Source organism: Heterodontus francisci, chromosome 2 (assembly GCF_036365525.1).
Source record: "Heterodontus francisci isolate sHetFra1 chromosome 2, sHetFra1.hap1, whole genome shotgun sequence".
NCBI classification, from domain to species: Eukaryota; Metazoa; Chordata; class Chondrichthyes; order Heterodontiformes; family Heterodontidae; genus Heterodontus; species Heterodontus francisci.
This window is the reverse complement of record NC_090372.1, coordinates 154,298,920-154,321,039: the sequence shown is the minus strand read 5'-3', so window position 1 is coordinate 154,321,039 and position 22,120 is coordinate 154,298,920. Positions and strand designations below refer to the sequence as shown.

At 41.7% G+C, this 22,120-nt stretch overlaps 1 protein-coding gene across 11 annotated transcripts in view; it reads right to left on the bottom strand.

Annotated features, from left to right (window-relative positions):
* krit1 (KRIT1 ankyrin repeat containing) overlaps positions 1-22,120 on the bottom strand; it is a 103,977-nt gene that overhangs the window by 70,946 nt on the left and 10,911 nt on the right. For 9 of the 11 annotated variants that reach the window (XM_068012324.1, XM_068012408.1, XM_068012379.1 and 6 more), the window contains one exon: positions 15,472-15,630. In XM_068012324.1, coding sequence (XP_067868425.1) covers positions 15,472-15,573 — 102 coding nt within the window. In that variant the 5' untranslated portion in view covers positions 15,574-15,630. Of the gene's footprint in view, positions 1-5,789; positions 5,888-15,416; positions 15,450-15,471; positions 15,631-22,120 lie in introns of those variants that run through there. The other 2 variants (XM_068012388.1, XM_068012398.1) reach the window with 2 other exon arrangements.

Genomic DNA, 22,120 nt, shown 5'->3' with positions numbered 1-22,120 from the left:
CACAGAACAGGAGAAGTCACCTGACCACTTATTCCATTTGTCTTGCAGCAAAGGTGTCCATTTTAGACTTCAATTCCTCAGTTCATTTTTATAGTTCATAATTGCTCCTTGCATAAGTGTAACACTGACAACATCAGTGACTCCAGAGTATCATTTCACCTTGAAAAAAATGGACAATCATATTTCAAGGATCACCTGTATGTTGAGATAACGTAAAAGCATCTTGTTTGAACAGTAAAGTTTGTAAACTATGAACATACAATTTGTACTTAATACTGTCTATTTACTTGTTTAATGAGCCACAGTCTAATGGAGGGTATATTCATCTATCTATCAAAGACCATTTTGCACAGAGGTGTATTTAATAAGCTGGAATACAGTGTTAAGAACTTACAATTCAATTTCGAGGTCCTGCTACCTTCACCTAAACATTGGGCAGATAAAGCAGCACACAGGATTCACTTACTGGAGTAATCTGAAACATTGAACCCCAACAGAATATATAGGGAAAAAGCCCAACATAAAAGGCTCCACAAAAGGGACAGGAATCTCCAATGCTAGTCTAGCAAGAGTCTGAGCCACTGAACCCTGAAAGGAATCAAGCGACAACTCAGGGATTGGTAGAAGGAGGCTCACTGTAGATCTCTCAACATATCATAGCAACATAGGAGCAGGACTAGGCCATTCAGCCCGTCGAGCTGGCTCTGCCATTCAATTAGATCATGGCTGATCATTAACCTCTACTCCACTTTCCCACACTATCCACATATCCCTCGATGACATTAGTATTGAGAAATCTAATCAATTTCTGTCTTGAACATGCTCAATGATTGAGCTTCCGCAATCTCTGGGGTAGAGAATTCCAAAGAATCACCACCCTCTGAGTGAAGAAATTCCTCCTCATCCCAGTCATGAATGGCCTATCCCTTATTCTGGGTTTACCCCTTATTCTGAGACTATGTCCCCTGGCTCTAGGCTCACCAGCCAGGGGAAACATCCTATCTATATCCATACTGTCACACCCTGTAAGAATGTTGTAAGTTTCAATGAGATCAATTCTCATTCTTCGTAACTCTAGAGAATACAGGCCCAGTTTCCTCAATCACTCCTCATAAGACAATCCCGCCATCCCAGGGATTAGTCTGGTGAACCTCCATTGCACTCCCTCTATGGCAAGTATATCCTTCCTTAGATGAGGAGACCAAAACTGTACACAATACTCCAGGTGTGGTCCCACCAAGGCTTTATACAATTGCAGCAAGACTTCTTTACTCCTGTATTCAAATTCCCTTACGATGAAGGCCAACATACCATTTGCCTTCCTAATTGCTTGCTGTACCTGCATACTAGCTTTTAGTGACTCGTAAACAAGGACACCCAGGTCTCTTTGGATATCAACACTTCCCAACCCCTCAACATTTAAGAAATACTCTGTCTTTGTTTTTTTTCTACCCAAGTGGACAACTTCACACTTATTCGCATTATATTCCATCTGCCATGTTCTTGCCCACTCACTTAGCCTGTCCAAGTCCCTTTGAAGCCTCCTTGCACCCTCCTCACAATTTACATTCCCACCTAGTTTTGTGTCATCAGCAAATTTGGAAATATTACATTTGGTCCCCACATCCAAATCATTTACATAGAATGTCAACAGCTGTGGCCCCAGTACTGATCCCTGCGGAACCCTACTTGTAACAGCCTGCCACCCTGAGAATGACCCATTTATTCCTACTCTCTGCTTTCTCACTGTTAACCAACTCTCAATCCACACCAGTATATTACCTCCAATCCCATGTGCTCTAACTTTGTTTACTAACCTCCTGGGTGGGACCTTATAAAAAGCCTTCTGAAAATCCAAATACACCACATCCACTGGTTCTCCTTTATCTATGCTACACGTAACATCCTCAAAAAAATCCAACGTTTGTCAAACATAATTTCCCTTTCATAAATCCATGATGACTCTGCCCAATCATTATTATTTTCCAAGTGTCCAGCTATCTCACCCTTTAAATTAGATTCCAACATTTTCCCAACTACGGACGTCAAACGAACAGGTCTGTAGTTCTCCGTATTCTCTCTCGTCCACTTCTTAAATACTGGGGTTACATTTGCCACTTGCCAGTCTGCAGGAACCCTTCCAAAATCTATAGAATTTTCAAAGATAGTCACCTCCTTCAATACTCTGGGTTGTAGCTCATGGCCTACTCCTGTTCCTATCTTCCTATGTTCCTGTAATCCAATTAATTTTTTGAGTATTAGCTCTTTATTGATACAAATTTCTTTCAGTTCTTCATTTTTACTAGTCCCTTGGTTCCCTAGTATTTCTGGGAGATTTTCTGTATCTTCCTCTGTGAAGTAAGTCACAAAGTAATTGTTTAGTCTCTCTCTGCCACTTCCTCATTCTCCACCACAAACTCTCCTGTCTCCACCTACAATGGACCCACATTCGTCCTTGCTAATCTTTTCCTTTTCACTTACCTAAAGAAGCCTTTTACAGTCCTCCTTTATGTTTTTAGCTGGCTTGCATTCATAATCTCTTTTCCCTTTATCAATTTCTTGGTCCTCATTTGTTGGATTCTAAATTACTTCCAATCCTCGGGTTTACCACTTTTTCTGGCAACCTTACAAGCCACTTCCTTTGACCTAATGCAATCTTCAACTTCTTTTGTTAGCTACGGTTGATTCACCTTTCCTGTTGGGTTTTGGTGTCTTAGAAGAATGTATATTTGTTGTAAACCATGTAATACTTATTCAAATATTAGCCATTGTCCATCTACTGTCAAATCTTTTATTGTATTTTCCTAATCCATCATGGCCGACTTGCCCCCCAGACCTTCATAGTTTCCTTTGTTCAGATTTAAGACTCTAGTTTCAGAATAAGCTATATCACTTTCAAACTTAATGTAAAATGCTGTCATATTGCAGTCACTATTTCCTAATGGCTCCTTTACAGCAAGGCTATTAATTAGCCCTTTCTCATTACATAATACTAAATCTAAACCCGATCCCTAGTTGGTTCCTCAACATACTGCTGCAGAAACCCATCTCATACACACTCCATGAATTCATCCTCCACAGCATTAGTGATTCGGGTTTACCCAGTCTATATGTAAATTGAAATTGCCCATTATGACTGTATTACCCATGTTACATGCACCTCTAATTTCCTGATTTATACCGTGCCCAACATAACCACTACAGTTTGGTGGCCTATAAACAACTCCCACCAATGTTTGCTGCCCCTTGCTGTTTCTCAGCTCCACCCAAACGGATTCTACATCTTGGTCCTTCGATCTAAGATCTTCTCTCACCAATGTACTGATCTTGTCCCTTATTAAGAGCGCTATCCCACCTCCTTTTCCCCTCCACCTATCCCTCCTAAATGATGAATATCCCTGAATGTTCAGTTTCCAGTCCTGGTCACCCTGTAACCACATCTCCATAATGACAAGTAAATCATACCCATTTATTTGTGCCTTCAAATCATCAACTTTGTTGCGAATGCTGCGTGCATTCAGATAAGAGTGCCCTTCTAATTTCGCTTACTACTTTTCAACTTCCTGTGATCAGTTTTGCTTCCCTCCAATCTGAGCTCCCTCTTAGGTTCCAAACCCTCTGCCATCTTAATTTAAACCCTCCCAACAGCACTAGCAAATCTCCCTGTGAGGACATTAGTCGCAGTCCTGCTAAGTTGCATCCTGTCCATGTTGTACAAATCGCACCTACCACAGAACCGGTCCCAAAGCCTCAGAAATCTGATGCCCTCCCTCCTGCACCAATTCCCCAGTCATGGGTTCAATCGCTTAATCTTCCTATTCCTATGCTCACTCGCACACGGCACTGGAAGTAATCCTGAGATTACTGCTTTGAGGTCTGCTTTTTAATTTATTTCTGAACTCCCTAAACTCTGCTTTCAGGACCTCATCCCTCTTCTTACCTATGTCCTTGGTACCAATGTGGACAATGACATCTGGCTGCTCACCCTCCCCCAGAAGAATATCCTGTAGCCAGTCTGTGACATCCTTGACCCTGACACCAGGGAGGCAACATACCATGCTGGTGTCACATCTGCGGCCACAGAAATGCCTGTCTGTTCCTCTAATGAATCCCCTATCACTATTGCCCTTCCACTCTTCTTCCTCCCCTTCTGTGCAGCTGAGCCACCCCTGGTGCCACAGAATTGACTCTTGCTGCAATCCTCTGAGGAACCAGCGCCCTCACCAGTATCCAAAATGGAAAACCGATTAGCAAGCGAGACCGACTGAGGGGACGCCTGTACTACCTGTGTAGCTTTCTTCGACTGCCTGGCAGTCATCCATTCCCTCTCTGCCTGCACACACTTAACCTGTGGTGTGACCACCTCCCTAAACATGCTATCTACATAATTCTCTGCCTCGCGGATGCACCACAATGTCTCTAGTTGCCGCTTGAGTTCCGAAACCTGGAGCTCAAGCTTCTGCAGCTGGTGACGCTTCCTGCAGATGTGTTGGTCAAGGATAAGTGGTCCATCCACGAGTTCCCTCATTCCACTCGGCCGAGCTGCCCTACCATACCATATCTTTAAAAACTAATTATTTTTAGTGTAATAAGTAGAATAACTTACCAGTTACTTACCAATCAGCTTCTTCCCCTGTATCAAAGTTGGAAACAAATACTGCAGACTGAAAAGGCAAAAAAAAAGAGACAAAGGAGCACCTCCTTCCCCTCTTCACTGAACTCTCTCACATACCAAATTCATAGCTTCACATCTGTCCAAGCAGCACTTTCTAATTAGTAATTAATTAAACTAGCTAAAAACCTTATTAATACCAACCTTACCACTTATAAGGTAGCTATTTGAGGGTTAAAAAAAAAAACTACTTTTTTTCTGATTTTCCAGCTATTTACAGGCACTCTAATAGCAGTTATTCACCAACCAATCAGCTTACGACTTTCATGTGATATCACTGTTAAATTTTTTTTTTCACTCTTTCTTCAAACACAGCTCGCACCGACCTCAAGCCAAAGCCTACCCCTCCGCTTTCCCAGGTAAGTGCAGGCCCTAAGTCTCAGTCTTGATTTACAGCTCGCTCTCCGGTGCGATTCCTCACAGGTCAGATGCCTCTCCGCTCTCCCAGTTAACTACCATTCGAATTTATATTTTCAGAACCACTGACTCCTTGTTTACGATCTGAAATTCTGGGAGCGTAAAACCCATTGTTCTTCAGGTGTTATACCCTTCAAGTCCTGGCTTTTCAAAAAGATCTTTGATCTGGGTTCCTTGTTTTCACGGTAACCAAGAACCTTATCTCGTCTTTAAGCAGAGTAGATGTGAGGTCACCTGACTTCTGACTCCATCTTGAACTACATTAAAAATTTCAATTTTTAAAACATTATCATGCTACAAAGTCCAACATTCACAAAACAAGTTCAAAACGTTGAAGCAATAAGGAACCTTTAATAGTAAGGGTGGAGGTTATCTGCATCCCACATAATTAACAACTTCACACCACAAAGTTCTGAAACTACAAGTGATCAAAGGCCACAATGCAACTCCTACGCCAAACTTCAATAAAACTCCTATGGTCCTGGCCTGCATCCTATCTCATGATGAGAGATTCCATGGCCACATTAGGGACAAGCGAGTGTGTTTGATATTGAATGATCCAAATGGTCAGAAAAAAGGATTTTTGACTTTAGGTCTATGGCACTAAGCAGCAAGCAGCTGCCTCCAGTAATCACCAGTGATAATAAAGCAAGTTCATACAGGGCATAAAAGTTGGAGTTGGCGCTTCTGGGGCACTGACCTTTGTCTTCATCTTGTTGCAACAGTCTGCAGTTGACAATTCCAACTCCGATCTATAGCTTCCCAAAGCTATGTAAGCAGGTTAACAAAAGCTGCTATGTATGTCGACTCGTCTCTGGTCTGATCCTGATCTCTAGGCAGTATGTGGTTTAATGATAGTTGCAATAAGGTCACTATTTCAACTTTCCCTCCACTAACCTAAACGGAGTAAGCAACAGCAACGACTTGCATTTATATAGCGTCTTTAACATTAAAAACAGCCCAAGGAGCTTCACAAGGGCATTATAACACACAAAAAAAGACACTGTGCCTCATAAGGAGACATTAGGGCAGATGACCAAAAGTTTGGATAAAGATGTAGGTGTTAAGAGTGTCTTAAAGGAGGAAAGAGGTAAAAGGGCAAAGAGGGTCAGGGAAAGAATTCCAGAGTTTAGGGCCTAGGCAACTGCAGGCAATGGTGGAGCAATTAAAATCAGGGATGTTCAAGAGGCCAGAATTAGGGGACTGCAGATATCCTGGAAGGTTGAGAGGCTGGTGCAGATTACAGAAATAGGGAGAGGTCAGGCTATGGAGGAATTTGAAAACAAAGATGAGAATTTTAAAACGTGTCAGTGATGGGTTTGGGATAATGGGTTTGGGATTTACTGTGAGTTCGGACATGGGCAGTAGAGTTTTAATTAACCTTACGTTTAGGGAGAGTAGAACGTGAGAGGCCAGCCTGGGTTGCATTGGAATAATCAAGTATAGAGGCAGGGATAAGTGTTTCAGTAGCACATGAGCTGAGTCAGGGCAGAGTCAGACAACGCAGAAGTGGAAATAGGTGGTTTTACTGATGGTGCAGATGAGTGATTGAAAGCCCATCACGGAGTCAAATAAGACACCAAGGGTACAAACAGAATCTAGTTCAGCCTCAGACAGTTGCCAGGGAGAGGAATGAAATTGATGGCTAAGGAACAGAGGTTATAGCTGGGACTGAAGACAATGGCTTCGGTCTTCTCGATATTCAATTCAAGGAAATCTCTGCTTATTCAGTATTGGATGTCAGACAAGCAGTCTGACAATTTAGGGACAGTGGAGGGGTCGAGAGAGATGGTGGTGAGGTACAGCTAGGTGTCATCAGTGTTTATGTGGAAATTGATGCTGTTTTCAGATGATGCCGCAAAGGGGCAACAGTTAGATAAGAAAAAAGGAGGGTGCCAAGGACAGATCCTTGGGGGACATCAGAGGTAACTCTGTCAGCAGGAGAAGAAGCCACTGCAGGTGATTCTCTGGATGCGATTAGATAGATAAGAATGGAAGCAGGTGAGCGCAAGCCTACCAAACTGGATGATGGTGGGGAAGGATTGTCTGATCAACCATGTCAAAGGTTGCAAACAGATACAGAAGGACGAGGACCGATTATTTACCTTTGTCATAGTGACGCAGGATGTCATTTGGCCAGAAAAGCACACCTATTGAAACATGGGTTCTGACTGCCAATTCAGCTCCAAACAAGCGTCAGGTGTTAACAAATCAAGTAATTTTCATGGCAGGGACAGAAATCTGATTGTAGGGATTTGAACATCGAGTTCTGGGAAAGATGGGCACGAAATTGGGAGGCAACACATTCAAGGTCTTTGAAGAGGAAAGGGAGGTTGGAGATGGGGAGGTAGTTTGTAAGGACGGAGGGGCCAAGAGTTGGTTCTTTTGAGGAGAGGGGTGATGACAGCAGATTTGGAGACAAGAGGGACAGAATCTGAGAAGAGAGAACCATTAACAATATCAGCTAACATGGAAACCAGGAAGAAAAGTTGGGTGGTCAGTAGTTTACTGGGCATTGGGTTGAGAAAGCAGGAGGTGGGTCTCAAGGATGAGAATCAACAGAACCACATGGGAACAGTTGCATTACAAGCTAGATTCCACATCTCGAGTTGGGGCTTCATTAATGCCAAATACATTCACGGGCCTGATTTAAAAAAATTCCCTGGTGTGCAAAAACAAAGAAGCAGGCGCTTAGACAGGAGTCATGAGACCCCCAAACTGTCGTGGTGATGTTGGGAATGGCATTAAACAGGAAATTAGAGACGCATGTGATAAAGGAACATCTGTAATTATGGGTGATCTTAATCTGCAAATAGATTAGGCAAATCAAATTAGTCACAATACCATAGAGGAGGAATTCATGGAGTGTAAATGGGATGATTTTCTGGACCAATACGTTGAGGAACCAACTACAGAACAGGCCATCCTAGACTGGGTATTGTGTAATGAGAGGGGAATAATTGATAATCTCGTTGTGAGAGACCCCTTGGGGATGAGCGACCATAATATGATAGAATTCTTCAAGATGGAGAGTGACGTAGTTGATTCTGAGACTAGAGTCCTGAATCTCAATAAGGGAAACTACAAAGTTATGAGGCACGAGTTGGCTATGATGCATTGGGAAACGTTACTTAAAGGGATGACAGTGGATAGGCAATGGCAAACATTCAAAGAGCGCATGGATGAACTGCAACAATTGTTTATTCCTGTCTAGCGCAAAAGTAAAACGGGAAAGGTAGCCAAACTATAGCTTACAAGGGAAATTAGATCCAAGGAAGAGGCATATAAATTCGCCTGAAAAAACAACAGACTTGAGAATTGGGAGCAGTTTAGAATTCAGCAAAGCAGGACCAAGGGATGATTAAGAAGGGGAAAATAGAGTACGAGAGTAAGCTTGCGGGGAACATAAAAGTAAAAGTAACTATAAAAGTTTCTATAAGTATGTGAAGAGAAAAAGATTGGTGAAGACAAATGTCGGTCCCTTACAGTCAGAAACAGGGGAATTTATTATGGGGAACAAAGAAATGGCTGACCAACTAAATGCATACTTTGGTTCTGTCTTCACAAAGGAGGACACAAATATCATACCAGAAATGTTGCGGAACACAGGGCTTAGTATGAGGGAGGAACTGAAGGAAATCAGTATTAGTAGCGAAATGGTGCTGGGGAAATTGATGGGATTGAAGGCCGATAAATCCCCAGGGCCTGATAATCTACATCCCAGAGTACTTAAGGAAGTGGCCCTAGAAATAGTGGATGCATTGGTGGTCATCTTCCAAGATTCTATAGACTCTGGAACAGTTCCTACAGATTGGAGGGTAGCTAATGTAACCCCACTATTTAAAAAGGGAGAAGGGAGGTAGAGAGAAAGCAGGAATTATAGACCAGTCAGCCTGACGTCGGTAGTGGGAAAAATTCTGCAGTCCATTATCAAAGATTTTATAGCAGAGCACTTGGAGAACAGTGGTAGAATTGGACAGAGTCATGGATTTACGGAAGGGAAATCATGCTTGACAAATCTACAAGAATTCTTCGAGGATGTAACTAGTAGAGTTGATGAGGGGGAGCCAGTGGATGTGGTTTATTTGGACTTTCAGAAGGCTTTCGACAAAGTCCCACATAAGAGATTAGTGTGTAAAATTAAAGCGCATGGGATTAGGGGTAGTGTATTGTGATGGATAGAAAATTGGTTGGCAGACAGGAAACAAAGAGTAGGAATAAACGGGTCTTTTTCCGAATGGCAGGCAGTGACTAGTGGGGTACAGCAGGGATTGGTGCTAGGACCCCAGCTATTCACAATATATATTAATGATTTAGATGAGGGAACTAAATGTAATAATCTCCAAATTTGCAGATGACACAAAACTGGGTGGCAGGGAGAGTTGTGAGGAGGATGCAGAGAGGCTTCAGGGTGATTTGGACAAGTTGAGTGAGTGGGAAAATGCATGGCAGATGCAGTATAATGCGGATAAATGTGAGGTTATCCACTTTGGTGGCAAAAAACAGAAAGGCAGATTATCTGAACGGCTATAAACTGAGACAGGGTATATGCAACGAGACCTGGGTGTTCTCATACACCAGTCGCTGAAGGTAAGCATGCAGGTACAACAGACGGTAAAAAAGGCAAATGGTATGTCGGCCTTCATAGCGAGAGGATTCGAGCACAGGAGCAGGGATGTCTTGCTGCAATTATACAGGGCCTTGGTGAGGCCACACCTGGAATATTGTGTGCAGATTTGGTCTCCTTATCTGAGGAAGGATGTTCTTGCTAGCGAGGGAGTGCAGCAAAGGTTTACCAGACTGATTCCTGGGAAGGCGGGACTGACGTATGAGGAGAGATTGAGTAGGTTAGGATTATATTTGCTGGAGTTCAGAAGAGTGAGGGGGTTCTCATAGAAACCTATAAAATTCTAACAGGACTTGACAGGGTAGATGCAAGAAGGATGTTCCCAATGGTGGGGGAGTCCAGAACCAGGGGTCATAGTCTAAGGATATGGGGTAAACCTTTCAGGACTGAGATGAAGAGAAATTTCTTCACCCAGAGAGTGCTGAGCCTGTGGAATTCACTACCACCAGAAAGCAGTTGAAGCCAAAACATTGTATGTTTTCAAGAAGGAGTTAGATATAGCTCTTGGGGTGAAAGGGATGAAAGGATATGTGAGGAATGCGGGAACAGGTTACTGAGTTGGATGGTCAGCCATAATCATAATGAATGACGGAACAGGCTCACAGGGCCGAATGGCCTACTCCTGCTCCTATTTTCTAGGTTTCTATGATACCAGCACAGCATAGGCCAAGTGACCAGATTGACAAATGATTCAAATGTATCTGCATAGATGTCAAAGTCCAAGAAGGGCCATCAATTTCAGAATCTTCTACTACCCGTTCTTCCCAGCTATCTTGACCTGGTGTCTTATTTGCTGTGCAAGTCTGCTCATATCCTTGATTTTTGTCTCTCCTGCTCTGCCTTCAGCATTCTGCACAATGGTGCTATTGTTTAAGACAAATTCCAGAACAAAAGTTCCATTAATATTAACAACTTTTGACATTCAGCATCACCTTTCCTATCCGAGTACACCACATCTGAGAAATTTTGCAAGCAACGTAGAATGTTTTGAAAATTCATCTGGACTATACAAGTTTTATTGGTCTGTAAACAAACTCATTTGAATGGAAGCTATATTAAAATGCTTTTAAACTGAAACAAGCCTGTTGAATATCGACACTTATCTAGGTTATTATGCATTATACGTGTGACATTACACTTATTCAGCATTTTTTTTTTTAAATTAAGCTAGTTGCCTGTTTCATCAGATCAGAAAATAATTAGATGGTTTGGTTAAGTGGGTGAAAAAGTGGCAAATGGAATTCAATCCTGAGAAGTGTGAGGTAATGCATTTGGGGAGGGCAAATAAAGCAAGGAATACATAATAAACAGGAGGATATCGAGAGAGGTAGAAGAAGTGAGACCTTGGAGTACATGTCCACAGGTCCCTGAAGTTGGCAGGACAGGTAGATAAAGTGATGAAGAAGGTATATGGAATGCTTTCCTTTACTGGCCGAGATATTGAATACAAAAGCAGGGATGTAATGCTGGAACTGTATAAAACACTGGTTAGGCCACAGCTGGAGTACTGCATACAGTTCTGGTCACCATATTACAGGAAGGACATAATTGCTCTGGAGAGAGTACAAAGGAGATTTACAAGAATGTTGCCAGGGCTTGAACGTTGCAGCTATGAGGAAAGATTGGATCGGCTAGGGTTGTTTTCGTTAGAACAGAGGAGACGGAGGGGTGACTTAATTGAGGTGTACAAAATTATGAAGGGCCTAGATAGAGTAGACAGGAAGGACCTGTTTCTCCTAATAGAAAGGTCAATTACCAGGGGGCACAGATTTAAGATGATTGGTAGAAGGATCAGAGGGGACATGAGGAAAAACTTTTTCACCCAGAGGGTGGTGGGTGTCTGGAATTCACTGCCAGGAATGGTGGTGGAGGCAGAAACCCTCAATTCTTTTAAAAGGTACCTGGACATGCACCTGAAGTGCTGTAACCTGCAAGGCTATGGACCAGGTGCTAAAAGGAGAGATTAGATTGGGTGGCTAATTTTTTCAGCCTGCACGGACACAACGGGCTGAATGGCCTCCTTCTGTACTGAAATTTTTCTATGGTTCTATGAGGAAAGTCATTCAGCCCATCTTAACTCATCCATTCAGAAAGATTCTAAGGTTTCCCTCTCCATTACAGAACGCAACTATTTCTTATGTACTTGCAGGGGTTTTGTCTGTATCCTTCTCTCTGGAAGTCTGTTCCATACATTGATCAAACAATGCATAAACAAAAATTTCCTGGTATCAGTCCTAAATTTACCTTTTTGCTAGTTTGAACCCATGTCACCTTGTACTACTCTCACATTTTAATCTGAAGTAATATTCTACACTTACCTGTTCCATTCTCTTAACTATGCCTCCTTAAGATCATCTTCAGATGCCTCATTTCCTGGCTGAAAAGTCCAAGATTTTCCTGTCTTTCTTCAGTATACAAAGCTCTGATGTAGGGAATTAGCCACATGGCTCTTCTCTGCACTGCGTTCAGCACTTGAAAACCTCAGTCATAACTGTCTACCAGTTAAGTCCAGTCAGTCACCCAACCCCCAAAAAACTAGTAATGCTGATTCAAAGCTGATTTTTAGAAAGGGTGATTGGAAAGAGTCAGTCAGTTTCAGTACAATAAGATGTGAAAGGCCATCAGTATTGGTACATAAAAGCACTCGTTGCCCCTCTCATCCACGGTGCCTTTGTGGTATAACTTATACATTATATGTATGTACGTACATACGCAGAGGATTTCTGTTTCTGCAGACTGGAACAGCTGCAAGTGAAGTTGCATTCAGATGGCGGTGACTACACAGGACAGGTCTATTGAATCAAAGAATGGTTACAACACCGAAGGATGCCATTTGGCCCATCATGTCTGTGCCAGCTCTCTGCAACTCAGATAGTCCCACAGATTTGAAGGAATTGAGTGTACTGGGTACTGAGTGTACTGTCTATCTATATGTTTAAATGATCTTGATCAAGTAGCAAGATCAGTAATATGCTCATATACACCATCAATGTGATCTCATAAGTGCTGCTACTTCCACAATACCGTAAAACATTAAAATAGATTATAGTATAAGTGCTGGGAACAACTGAGAACTGCTAAAATAAGTTCCACTTTCTTACGTAGCTAATAGAGAGCAAAATTAAGCTTTTAAGCTAATTCTGAATTTACAAGTTACACAATAATATGGCAACAAAGCTAAAGACAGTGAAAATGGATCCGTTCAGGTCTATCAAGAGAATACTTTTAAAACATTCAAGTTAGTTTGCCATAAATAGTACTGAATTGCAAAGTTGAAAGAAAGGCAATTTCCATTTCTGATGTGCAGCTGTGTGGATTCCAAAATTCTGCAGTCAGGTATTTATACATTCTATATACGATGAAAAACAGTATAGTAACTGAGCCTTTCGGATTTTTACAGCACACAAGGAGGCCATTCAGCCCACTCCAGCTGTACCAGCTCTTTGAAAGAGGTATTAAATAATCTTGCTCCCCTGCTTTCTAAATGTTTCTTATTCAAATATTTATCCATTTTCCTTCTAAAAGGTGTTTGAGATTCTACTTCCACCATCTTTTCTGGCAGGGCACTGCAGATCCTAACAATTCTCTGCAGAGAAAACTTTCACCAAACCTCTCCTTGTGGCGATTAGCAAACTTCTACCCTCTAGTTTCCAACTCAACAAGCAGTAAAAATGGTTTTACCATTTTACCTTATTAAAATACCTCTAACTTAGAACTTCTCTATGAAGATTTTCTCTTATTCTCTGTTCATGAAAAGAGCCCAACTTCACTTGTCTCACTTAGGTGACCAAAGGCTTGGATTTTATAAAATGGCTCTTTAGGAGGCTTTTAAAAGGTATGAAAAACAATCGAGGCAGAGGAGTGAAAATGGATGAATTCCAGACAGTAGAGCGAAGACAAATGAAGGTTCAATACCCACCCCACCCCCACAAGTGGAGAGGAAAGGAGGTAAATGCATAAAAGGCCACAAAGGACTGGAGAGGAGAGAAAGCTGGCTGAGATTGCACAGGAATTTGGAGTGAGACCATAGAAGATTTATTTGATGCTTTGGGGGACACGAAGTTAGTGGTCAGCAAAGATAGTGAACAAAACTCTATGGAAATCAGTTCTGATGAAAGGTCATCGATTAGAAAAGTTAACTCGGTTTCTCTCTCCACAGATGCTGCCTGATCTGTTGAGTATTTTAGATTTCCAGCATCCTCAGCATTTTGCTTTTGACTATACAGATCAATAAATATGCAACTGAGTTCTGGAAAAAGTGAGTTTTAAGGAATGTGGAAATTGGGGTCCAGTGAGGAGGACACAAAAGAAATTAAGTCTAAAGTTGACAGAAACATAAGTAAGGATTTTTGTGCTGGAGAAAATGACGTGGGTGGATGCAGGTGTTGCCAAGATGAATGTAAGCAGGATGGGCAGGATATGAGGTTTAAAGCTCTCAGCACTGGATTGAACGGGATGCTGAGGTTGCATACATTCCAGTTCATCTGAGCAAGCACCATAGAGGGAAAGAGTGTTTCTGGAGGGCATTAATAAAATTTTACATATGAGGTTTATAAAGAATATTAAGGTTCAAGAAATTGTTGAATTATATATTACAGTGTTCAAAGAAGAATGACTAGCTTGGAAATGGTACTGGGCACATGTTGCTGAGAGTCAGGACATTAGATTATCATAGCAAAATACGTTAATAAAGTCAACTTCGCAAGTACTTAGTCTGTCAATCAGGTGTTCATTGTATGTGTATTGACTGTACCCATCCCCTCTAGTTTTGTGCCCTCAGTCCCAGTTTAATAACTCACAAGCATTTGAGTTATCTGTTTCTCATATTTTAAAAAGCAGGAATTTAATTCAACTGGATAGATTATACAAGGTTCCACTGTATAAAGCTAAAATCTCTCCAGCAAGATTTGCAATTAGAAGAATTTTTCTTAGAAAGTGAAAACAGAAAATGCTGGAAAAAAGCAAAAAAAAATCTGGAAAGAGAAATGAGAGGTTATGACATTTCCAGTATGTACCTTTCATCAGAAGTGAAGACACCCAAATACATATTATTTTGTTGCATTGAACTGCATCTCCCATCAATTTGTCTCTGTTCTTCTGTAATTTTCATCTCCCTTCTTCAGAATTCACTATGCCTGCTAACAGTTTCATTTGCAAAACTGAATATACTTGCCTCTAATCCAAAATAACAGATTATGTGGCTAAAATGGAGGGTCCTGCAGCGATCCAGGGCTGGTGGGGGGGGGGGGGGGGAGCGACTTGTCATTTTTTTTGCCAATCCAAGCCTGTTCCGACCACCCAACTAATTTCCTGTTCACGCCACAAGGTTGCCCCCAGTTCTGTTGCAAATGTTTTCTGACAATCCATCTAAGTTAAATTTATTTATTCACCATCTCAGTATTCTGTCAAAGAACTCCATTTGATTAGCCAGATGTGCTACCTCTTATGATGGTAGTTCCCTGTGGAGGGCTATATGTGTAGTAAGATTGCATTCTTTTTAAAAATACTCTGCCTTGAAAGATGGAGTATTTAACCAAGATCTGGCATTAAAATGAGGACCAGATTTACTGCCAAATCATAGACAATGGGTGGCAAATACTCATCCAAATGGCAAAATAAATCTCCATTACAACCACGAAAAAAACTGTCACTGGAATTGATGCCCAATAACATCTATTTGTGATTAAATACGATATTTACTTTTGACAGCCGACACATCTTCAGGGAATACTTTAAAAAGTATTTACTTGCTTACTTCATATGATTTTGTTCGATAGTCACGGGAATTCAAACTAGCAGCATTCTTAGGACGAATCACTGCAACATACGTATCTTCTGGATCATTGAGACTGCCCATGGCTGGTACACTCCATTTACTTAGTTGGAATCATTAGCAACTACATTTACAATTCACCTGTGAATAGAAAACAAATTGGAGTGTTTACTTGTTCATAAAAGGGGCAGATAAAAGAAAATCATTTCATATTTGAAGAAGATTTGCAACAGTGAGCAGTAACGAATGAGGTGGTCATCGGTTGTTGAGGTTTGACACACAGTGAAGCAGTGTGCAAAAATCATAGCATCCTGGAAATCTGAAAAAAAATCTCACTCATTACTAAGAATCTTATGTTTTCTTCATAGAGTCAACAATTTACCATTAATTGCTTCTTCAACTCTTTTGCTTTCGCCTAGGTATCAACAGTCTCTTAACTGACAAGGTTACTCCATTTGAACTTTTGGTAACTTTAATGCCCAACTTATTTTACCCCTTCACTTTCATATATTGTAATGTTGCTGCCACATAACATAAATGAAGCATTTTGCCCATTTGTCCTGTCACAGTACACACGCAATAGAAATCAAAATTTGCGAAGAAAAATAGAACAAGATCTTCTATGCACATTATATCCAGAGTTAGACGTACTGTTCGGCACAGATGTCAGAGAGATGCATATAGGTAAAATTGGAACTCCCTATCTACTTGCTATTCTTTTCAAAATGCAGTTCCTAATTATCAACGAGATTCATCCAGCTGAAATCAGGTGAGACCAGGATAGCTTCTCGGGTAGGGAACAAAGTCATTGAATTTAGATAGTGCATTACTCCCGCCTTGGTTGTAACACTGTTAATTCAGTCCCACCATTCCACAGGTCACAGCGTATTAGTAGTTTGCCACCTACTGGAAATTAACCAAATTAAACACCTTATATATCCCCCAAAACAAAGCACACCAAACCAAAATTAACTATTTATTAATAAATCAAGTTTTAAACCATAATGAGATAAATCTATATGTATGAAAAGATTTTATAACACCTTATTTTTCCTAACCCTCATGCACACACATACATTCAAAACCAATGGTTAACCAGTTTTAAAACAATGTTTTAAATTCAAACTGTTTCTTAGGAATAATAAAATAACTGGGGCGGCACAGGGGCGCAGTGGTTAGCACCCAGCCTCACAGCTCCAGCGACCCGGGTTCAGTTCTGGGTACTGCCTGTGTGGAGTTTGCAAGTTCTCCCTGTGACCGCGTGGGTTTCTGCCGGGTGCTCCGGTTTCCTCCCACAGCCAAAGACTTGCAGGTTGATAGGTAAATTGGCCATTGTAAATTGCCCCTAGTGCAAGTAGCTGGTAGGAGAATGGTGAGGATGTGGTAGGGAATATGGGATTAATGTAAGATTAGTATAAATGGGTGGTTGTTGGTCGGCACAGACTTGGTGGGCCGAAGGGCCTGTTTCAGTGCTGTATCTCTCTATGACTCTATAACTGGGTAACGTCTGGTAGGATATTTCCAGAATGATGAGGTGTCCCAGAGTTAAATAGTCGGATGCCACTCTCAGTCTCTCCAGGTGAAATTAATGAACAATCTGTGATGGGTAGGTGTTCAAGGCAATTCGTCTGCAGCACGAGTCACACAGATGTTTCAGCAAAAGGTTGGAGCAACAGGTCTACTTAAATTCTAAAGTAGCAGTCCAACAGTAGAAACTTTCTTGAGATTTCAGGATTTTCCAAAAGCACAAAAGATAACAGGACTCACTCTTAAGGCAGGGATTCTTGAGACTGGAGGCAACAGCAATCTGCCACACCTGAAACACAAGGTTTCCTTCCTCCAAAGCAGTGTTACTCCAGAGTATAGCAATTCCTCTTTTCTCTCTCTCTTCAGGCAAGTCAAAAATCACATCTTAAATGTAGTATTTCTTTCTATGAGATGTAAAGTTTATTTTTTGTTTAAAGAGAGAAAAGGTCTTTTTTTCTGGTCTATCATCAAATCGCAGCTACAGTTCACTGCTAGCTGCTCCCCAGCTCCTGGTCTCTTACACACTGCCAAAACCTGTCACAAGACAGTCATAAATGTTTCTGGTTGCTTGGATACAAGATTTACAACCTGCACTTCAAACACTAAGTGTCAACATTCAGTGCTCACAGAAAACACCCCTGCTCCCAGCTTTTAAAGGCACACAGACCTCTTAGTTTTAAAAAAAAACACTTGTGACAATAGGAACATATGAGCAGGAGTAGGTCATTCAGCATATTGAGCCTGCTCCGCCATTCAATACGATCATGGCCGATCATCCACTTCAATGCCTTTTCCCCACATTATCCTCATATCCCCCTATGTCATTTGTATTCAGAAATCTTCAATCTCTGCTTTAAACATACTCAATGACTGAGCTTCCACAGTCCTCTGGGACAGAGAATTCCAAAGATTCACAACCCTCTGAGTAAAGAACCTTCTCCTCATCCCTGTCCTAAGTGGCCACTCCCTTATTTTGAAATTAATTCCCCTGGTTCGAGACTCCCCAACCAGGGGAAACATCTTAGTTGCATCTACCCTGTCTATCCCTTTAAGTATTTTATAGGTGTCAATGAGATCACCTCTCATTCTTCGAAACTCTAGAGAATACAGGCCGAGTTTCCCCAATCTCTCTTTACAGGACAGTCCCGCCATCCCGGGAACAAGTCTGGTGAACCTTCGTTGCACTCACTCTTTAGCAATAATATCCTTCCTAAGGTAAGGGGACCAAAACTGCAGGTGCGGTCTAACCAAGGTTCTATACAATTGAAGCAAGACTTCACTACTCCTGTACTCAAATCCTCTTGAGATAAAGGCTAACATACCATTAGCCTTCTTAATTGCTTGCTGCACCTGCATGTTAGCTTTCAGTGATTTATTGACAAGGACACCCTTTGTACATCTACACTTTCTAATCTTCTAATTTGCACATCAGTTCCTCCTACCAAAGTGGATAACCTCACATTTTTCCACATTATATTCCATCTGCCATGTTCTTGCCTACTATGTCTTTCCAAATCCCCTTGAAGCTGGTTTGCATCTTCCTCACAATACACATTCCCACCTAGTTTTGTCATTTACGAACCAGGAAATACTACATTTGGTCCCCACATCCAAATCATTGATATATACTGTGAACAGCTGGGACCCAAGCACTGATCCCTGCGGTACCCCATTAGTCACAGCCTGCCAACGCAAGAATGACCTGTTTATTCCTACTCTCTGTTTTCTGCCTGTTAACCAACCCTTAATCCATGCCAGTATCTTACCTCCTATCCCAAATGCTTTAATTTTGCTAACCAACCTCCTGTGGGGGACTTTATTAAAGGCCTTTTGAAAACCCAAGTATAGCACGTCCACCAACACCCCTTTATCAATTCTGTTAGTAACATCCCCAAAAAACTCCCACAGGTTCGTCAAACATGATTTCCCATTCATAAATCCATGCTGACTATGCCCAATCAGATCATTATTATGCAAGTGGCCATTTATCACATCATTTAGAATAGATTCTAGCATTTTCCCAAATCTACAGGAACCACTCCAGAATCTATAGAATTTTGGAAGATGATCACCAATGCATCCGCCATCTCCATAGCTACCTCTTTCAACACTCTGGGATGTAGAATATCAGGTCCTGGCGACTTATTAACCTTCAGCCCCATTAATTTTTCCAATACAACATTCTTACCAATACTAATTTCCTTCAATTCCTCATTCCCCCAATCCCTTGGATCTCTAATTCTGGGAGATTTATTGTATCTTCCTCAGTGAAGACAGTCACAAAGTAATCATTTAGCTTCTCTGCCATTTCTTCATTCCCCATTATAAGTTCTCCTGACTCTGCCTCTAATGGACCCGCATTTGTCTTAGCCAAATGTTTCCTTTTTACATACCTACAGAAGCTTTTACAGTCCGTTTTTATATTTTTTTGCTAGTTTACATTCATACAAGTCCTGCTTTTCTGTATTCTAAAATCCTCCCAATCCTCAGGTTTACTACTATTTCTGGCAACTTTATAGGCCTTTTCTTTTAATCTTATACAATCCTTAACTTCCTTTATTATCCATGGTTGACTGCCTTTACTTTTGGGGTTTTTGTGCCTTGAAGGAATGTACAGTTGCCGTAAACTATGTAATATTTCTTTAAAGACTATCCATTGCTGATTTACTGTCATACCTTTTAATGTATTTTCCCAATCCACCTCAGCCGATTTGCCGCTCACACCTTCATAATTTCCTTTGTTCAAATTTAACACCCTAGCTTCAGATTGAACTATCTCACTTTCAAACATAATGTAAACTTCTATCATATTATGGTCACTCATCCCTAAAAGGTTCTTTTACAACAAGATTATTAATTAGCCCTTTCTCATTACATAATACTAGATCTAAGATAGCTTGTTCTCTAGTCAGTTCCTCAACATACCGCTCTAGAAAACCATCCCCAATGCACTCCAGAAACCCGTCCTCCAAAGCATTAGTGCTCATTATGTTTATCCAGTCTATATGCAGATTGAAATCACCCATGATTACTGTATTACCCATGCCACATGCTTCTCTAATCTCCTGATTAATGCCATACCCCACACCACCACTACTGTTTGGTAGCCTATAAACAACTCCGACTGTTTGCTGCCCCTTGCTGTTTCTTAGCTCCACCTAAACAGATTCTACATTTGGTTCTTCCGATCAGAGATCCTCCCTTACTAATGTACTGATCTCATCCCTTATTATCAGCGTAATACTACCTCCTTTTCCTTTTTGCCTGTCCTTCCTAAATGTTGAACATCCTTGAATATTCAGTTCCCAGTCTTGGCCACCCTGTAGCCACTTTTCTGTTATGGCAATTAGATCATACCCATTTACCTCTATTTGGGCTTTTAAATCATCTACCTTGTTGTGAATGCTACGTGCATTCAGGTAGAGTGCCCTTAACCTTGTCTTCTTGACATTCTGCATTCTAAGCCTAGTTGATGCTCGTCTTTGTTTCGCCTGCCTTCTAATGTCACATGCTACTTTTCTACCTCCTGTTACCAGCTTTATGTCCTTCCAATTTGAGCTACCCCTCAGGTTCCCATCCCCCTGACAAGCTAGTTTAAACCCTCCGCAGCAGCACCAGCAAATCTCCCTACAAGGATGTTAGTTTCGGTCCTGTTAAGGTGTAACCCGTCCATCTTGTACAGGTCCCACCTGCCCTAGAACCGGTCAGAATGTCTCAGAAATCTGATTCCCTCCCTCCTACACTAATTCTTCAGTCATGTTTTTAATCGATCAATCCTTCTATTCCTTTGCTCACATGCATGTGGCACTGGGAGTAATCCTGAGATTACTGCTTTGGAGGGCCTACTTTTTAATTTTCTTCCTAACTCCTCAAATCTGCTTTCAGGACCTCATCCCTCTACCTTCCTATGTCATTGGTACCATTGTGGACCACGACCTCCAGCTGTTCACCCTCCCCCAGAAGGATGTCCTGCAGCCGCTCCATGACATCCTTGACCCTGGCACCAGGGAGGCAACACACCATCCTGGAGTCACGTTTACTGCTGCAGAAACGCCTGTCTGACCCCCTGACTATTGAACCCCCTATCACTATTGCTCTTCCACTCTTCTTCTTCCCCTCCTGTGCAGCTGAGCCACCCATGGTGCCACGGGCTTTGCTCTGGCTGCACTCCGAGGAACCATTGCTCTCTCCAGTATCCAAAATGGAAAACCGATTAGCAAGCAAGATAGACTCCGGGGACTCGTACACTACCTGCCTGGCGGTCACTCATTCCCGCTCTGCCTGCATGCTCCTAACGTGCGGTATGACCACCTCTCTAAACGTGCTATTCACATAGTCCTCTGCCTTGAGGATGCACAACGGTGACTCCAGACACCGTTCGAGTTCCGAAACGCAGAGCTCAAGCTTCTGCAGCTGGTGACACTTCCTGCAGATGTGTTCATCTAGGTAACCTGGTGCATCCATCACTTCCCACATACCCACATTTGGCCGAGCTGACCTGCCATAAAGTAACTCTTCAAACTTGTTATTACAATGAGAAGTAAAATAACTTACCAGTTACTCACCAATCAACTTCTTCCCCTGTACCGAAGAGAGCGACAGCTACTAGAGGCTGAAAAATGGTAGAGGAAAGAAAGGGGCCCCTCCCTCATGCACAAAACTCCCACTTTACACTCTGTGCACTCAAATTTATTTTCTTCTAAATTTATAGTTCCCCTCCTTACAGAACTCCCTCAATTACCAAACTCCCTTCTTCACATTCTGTTCCCTCCAGCAGCACTCAGTGCAGACAACAGAATATCTTATGTCTCTTTTAAGGCAGGAGTGACCAATAACCCTATGGCTACCTCTGGGCTGAACCTTGTAAATTCAGCCCTTGAAGCCAGGCAAAGAAATCACATTTGCATTTTTATTTCTTTCATAGTCGTTTGTGTTGTAAACTTTGTGGGCCTGGGAATTTGAAATGGGCTCTTTATTTAAACACTGTTGCTTAACATTGATGGATAAACCCTGAATCAGAACATTAAAGATTTGTTAAAAGCAAAATACTGCAGATGACCTGAGAGAACAGAGTGCAGCAAGTTCAGAAGGGGACAGGTTAGAG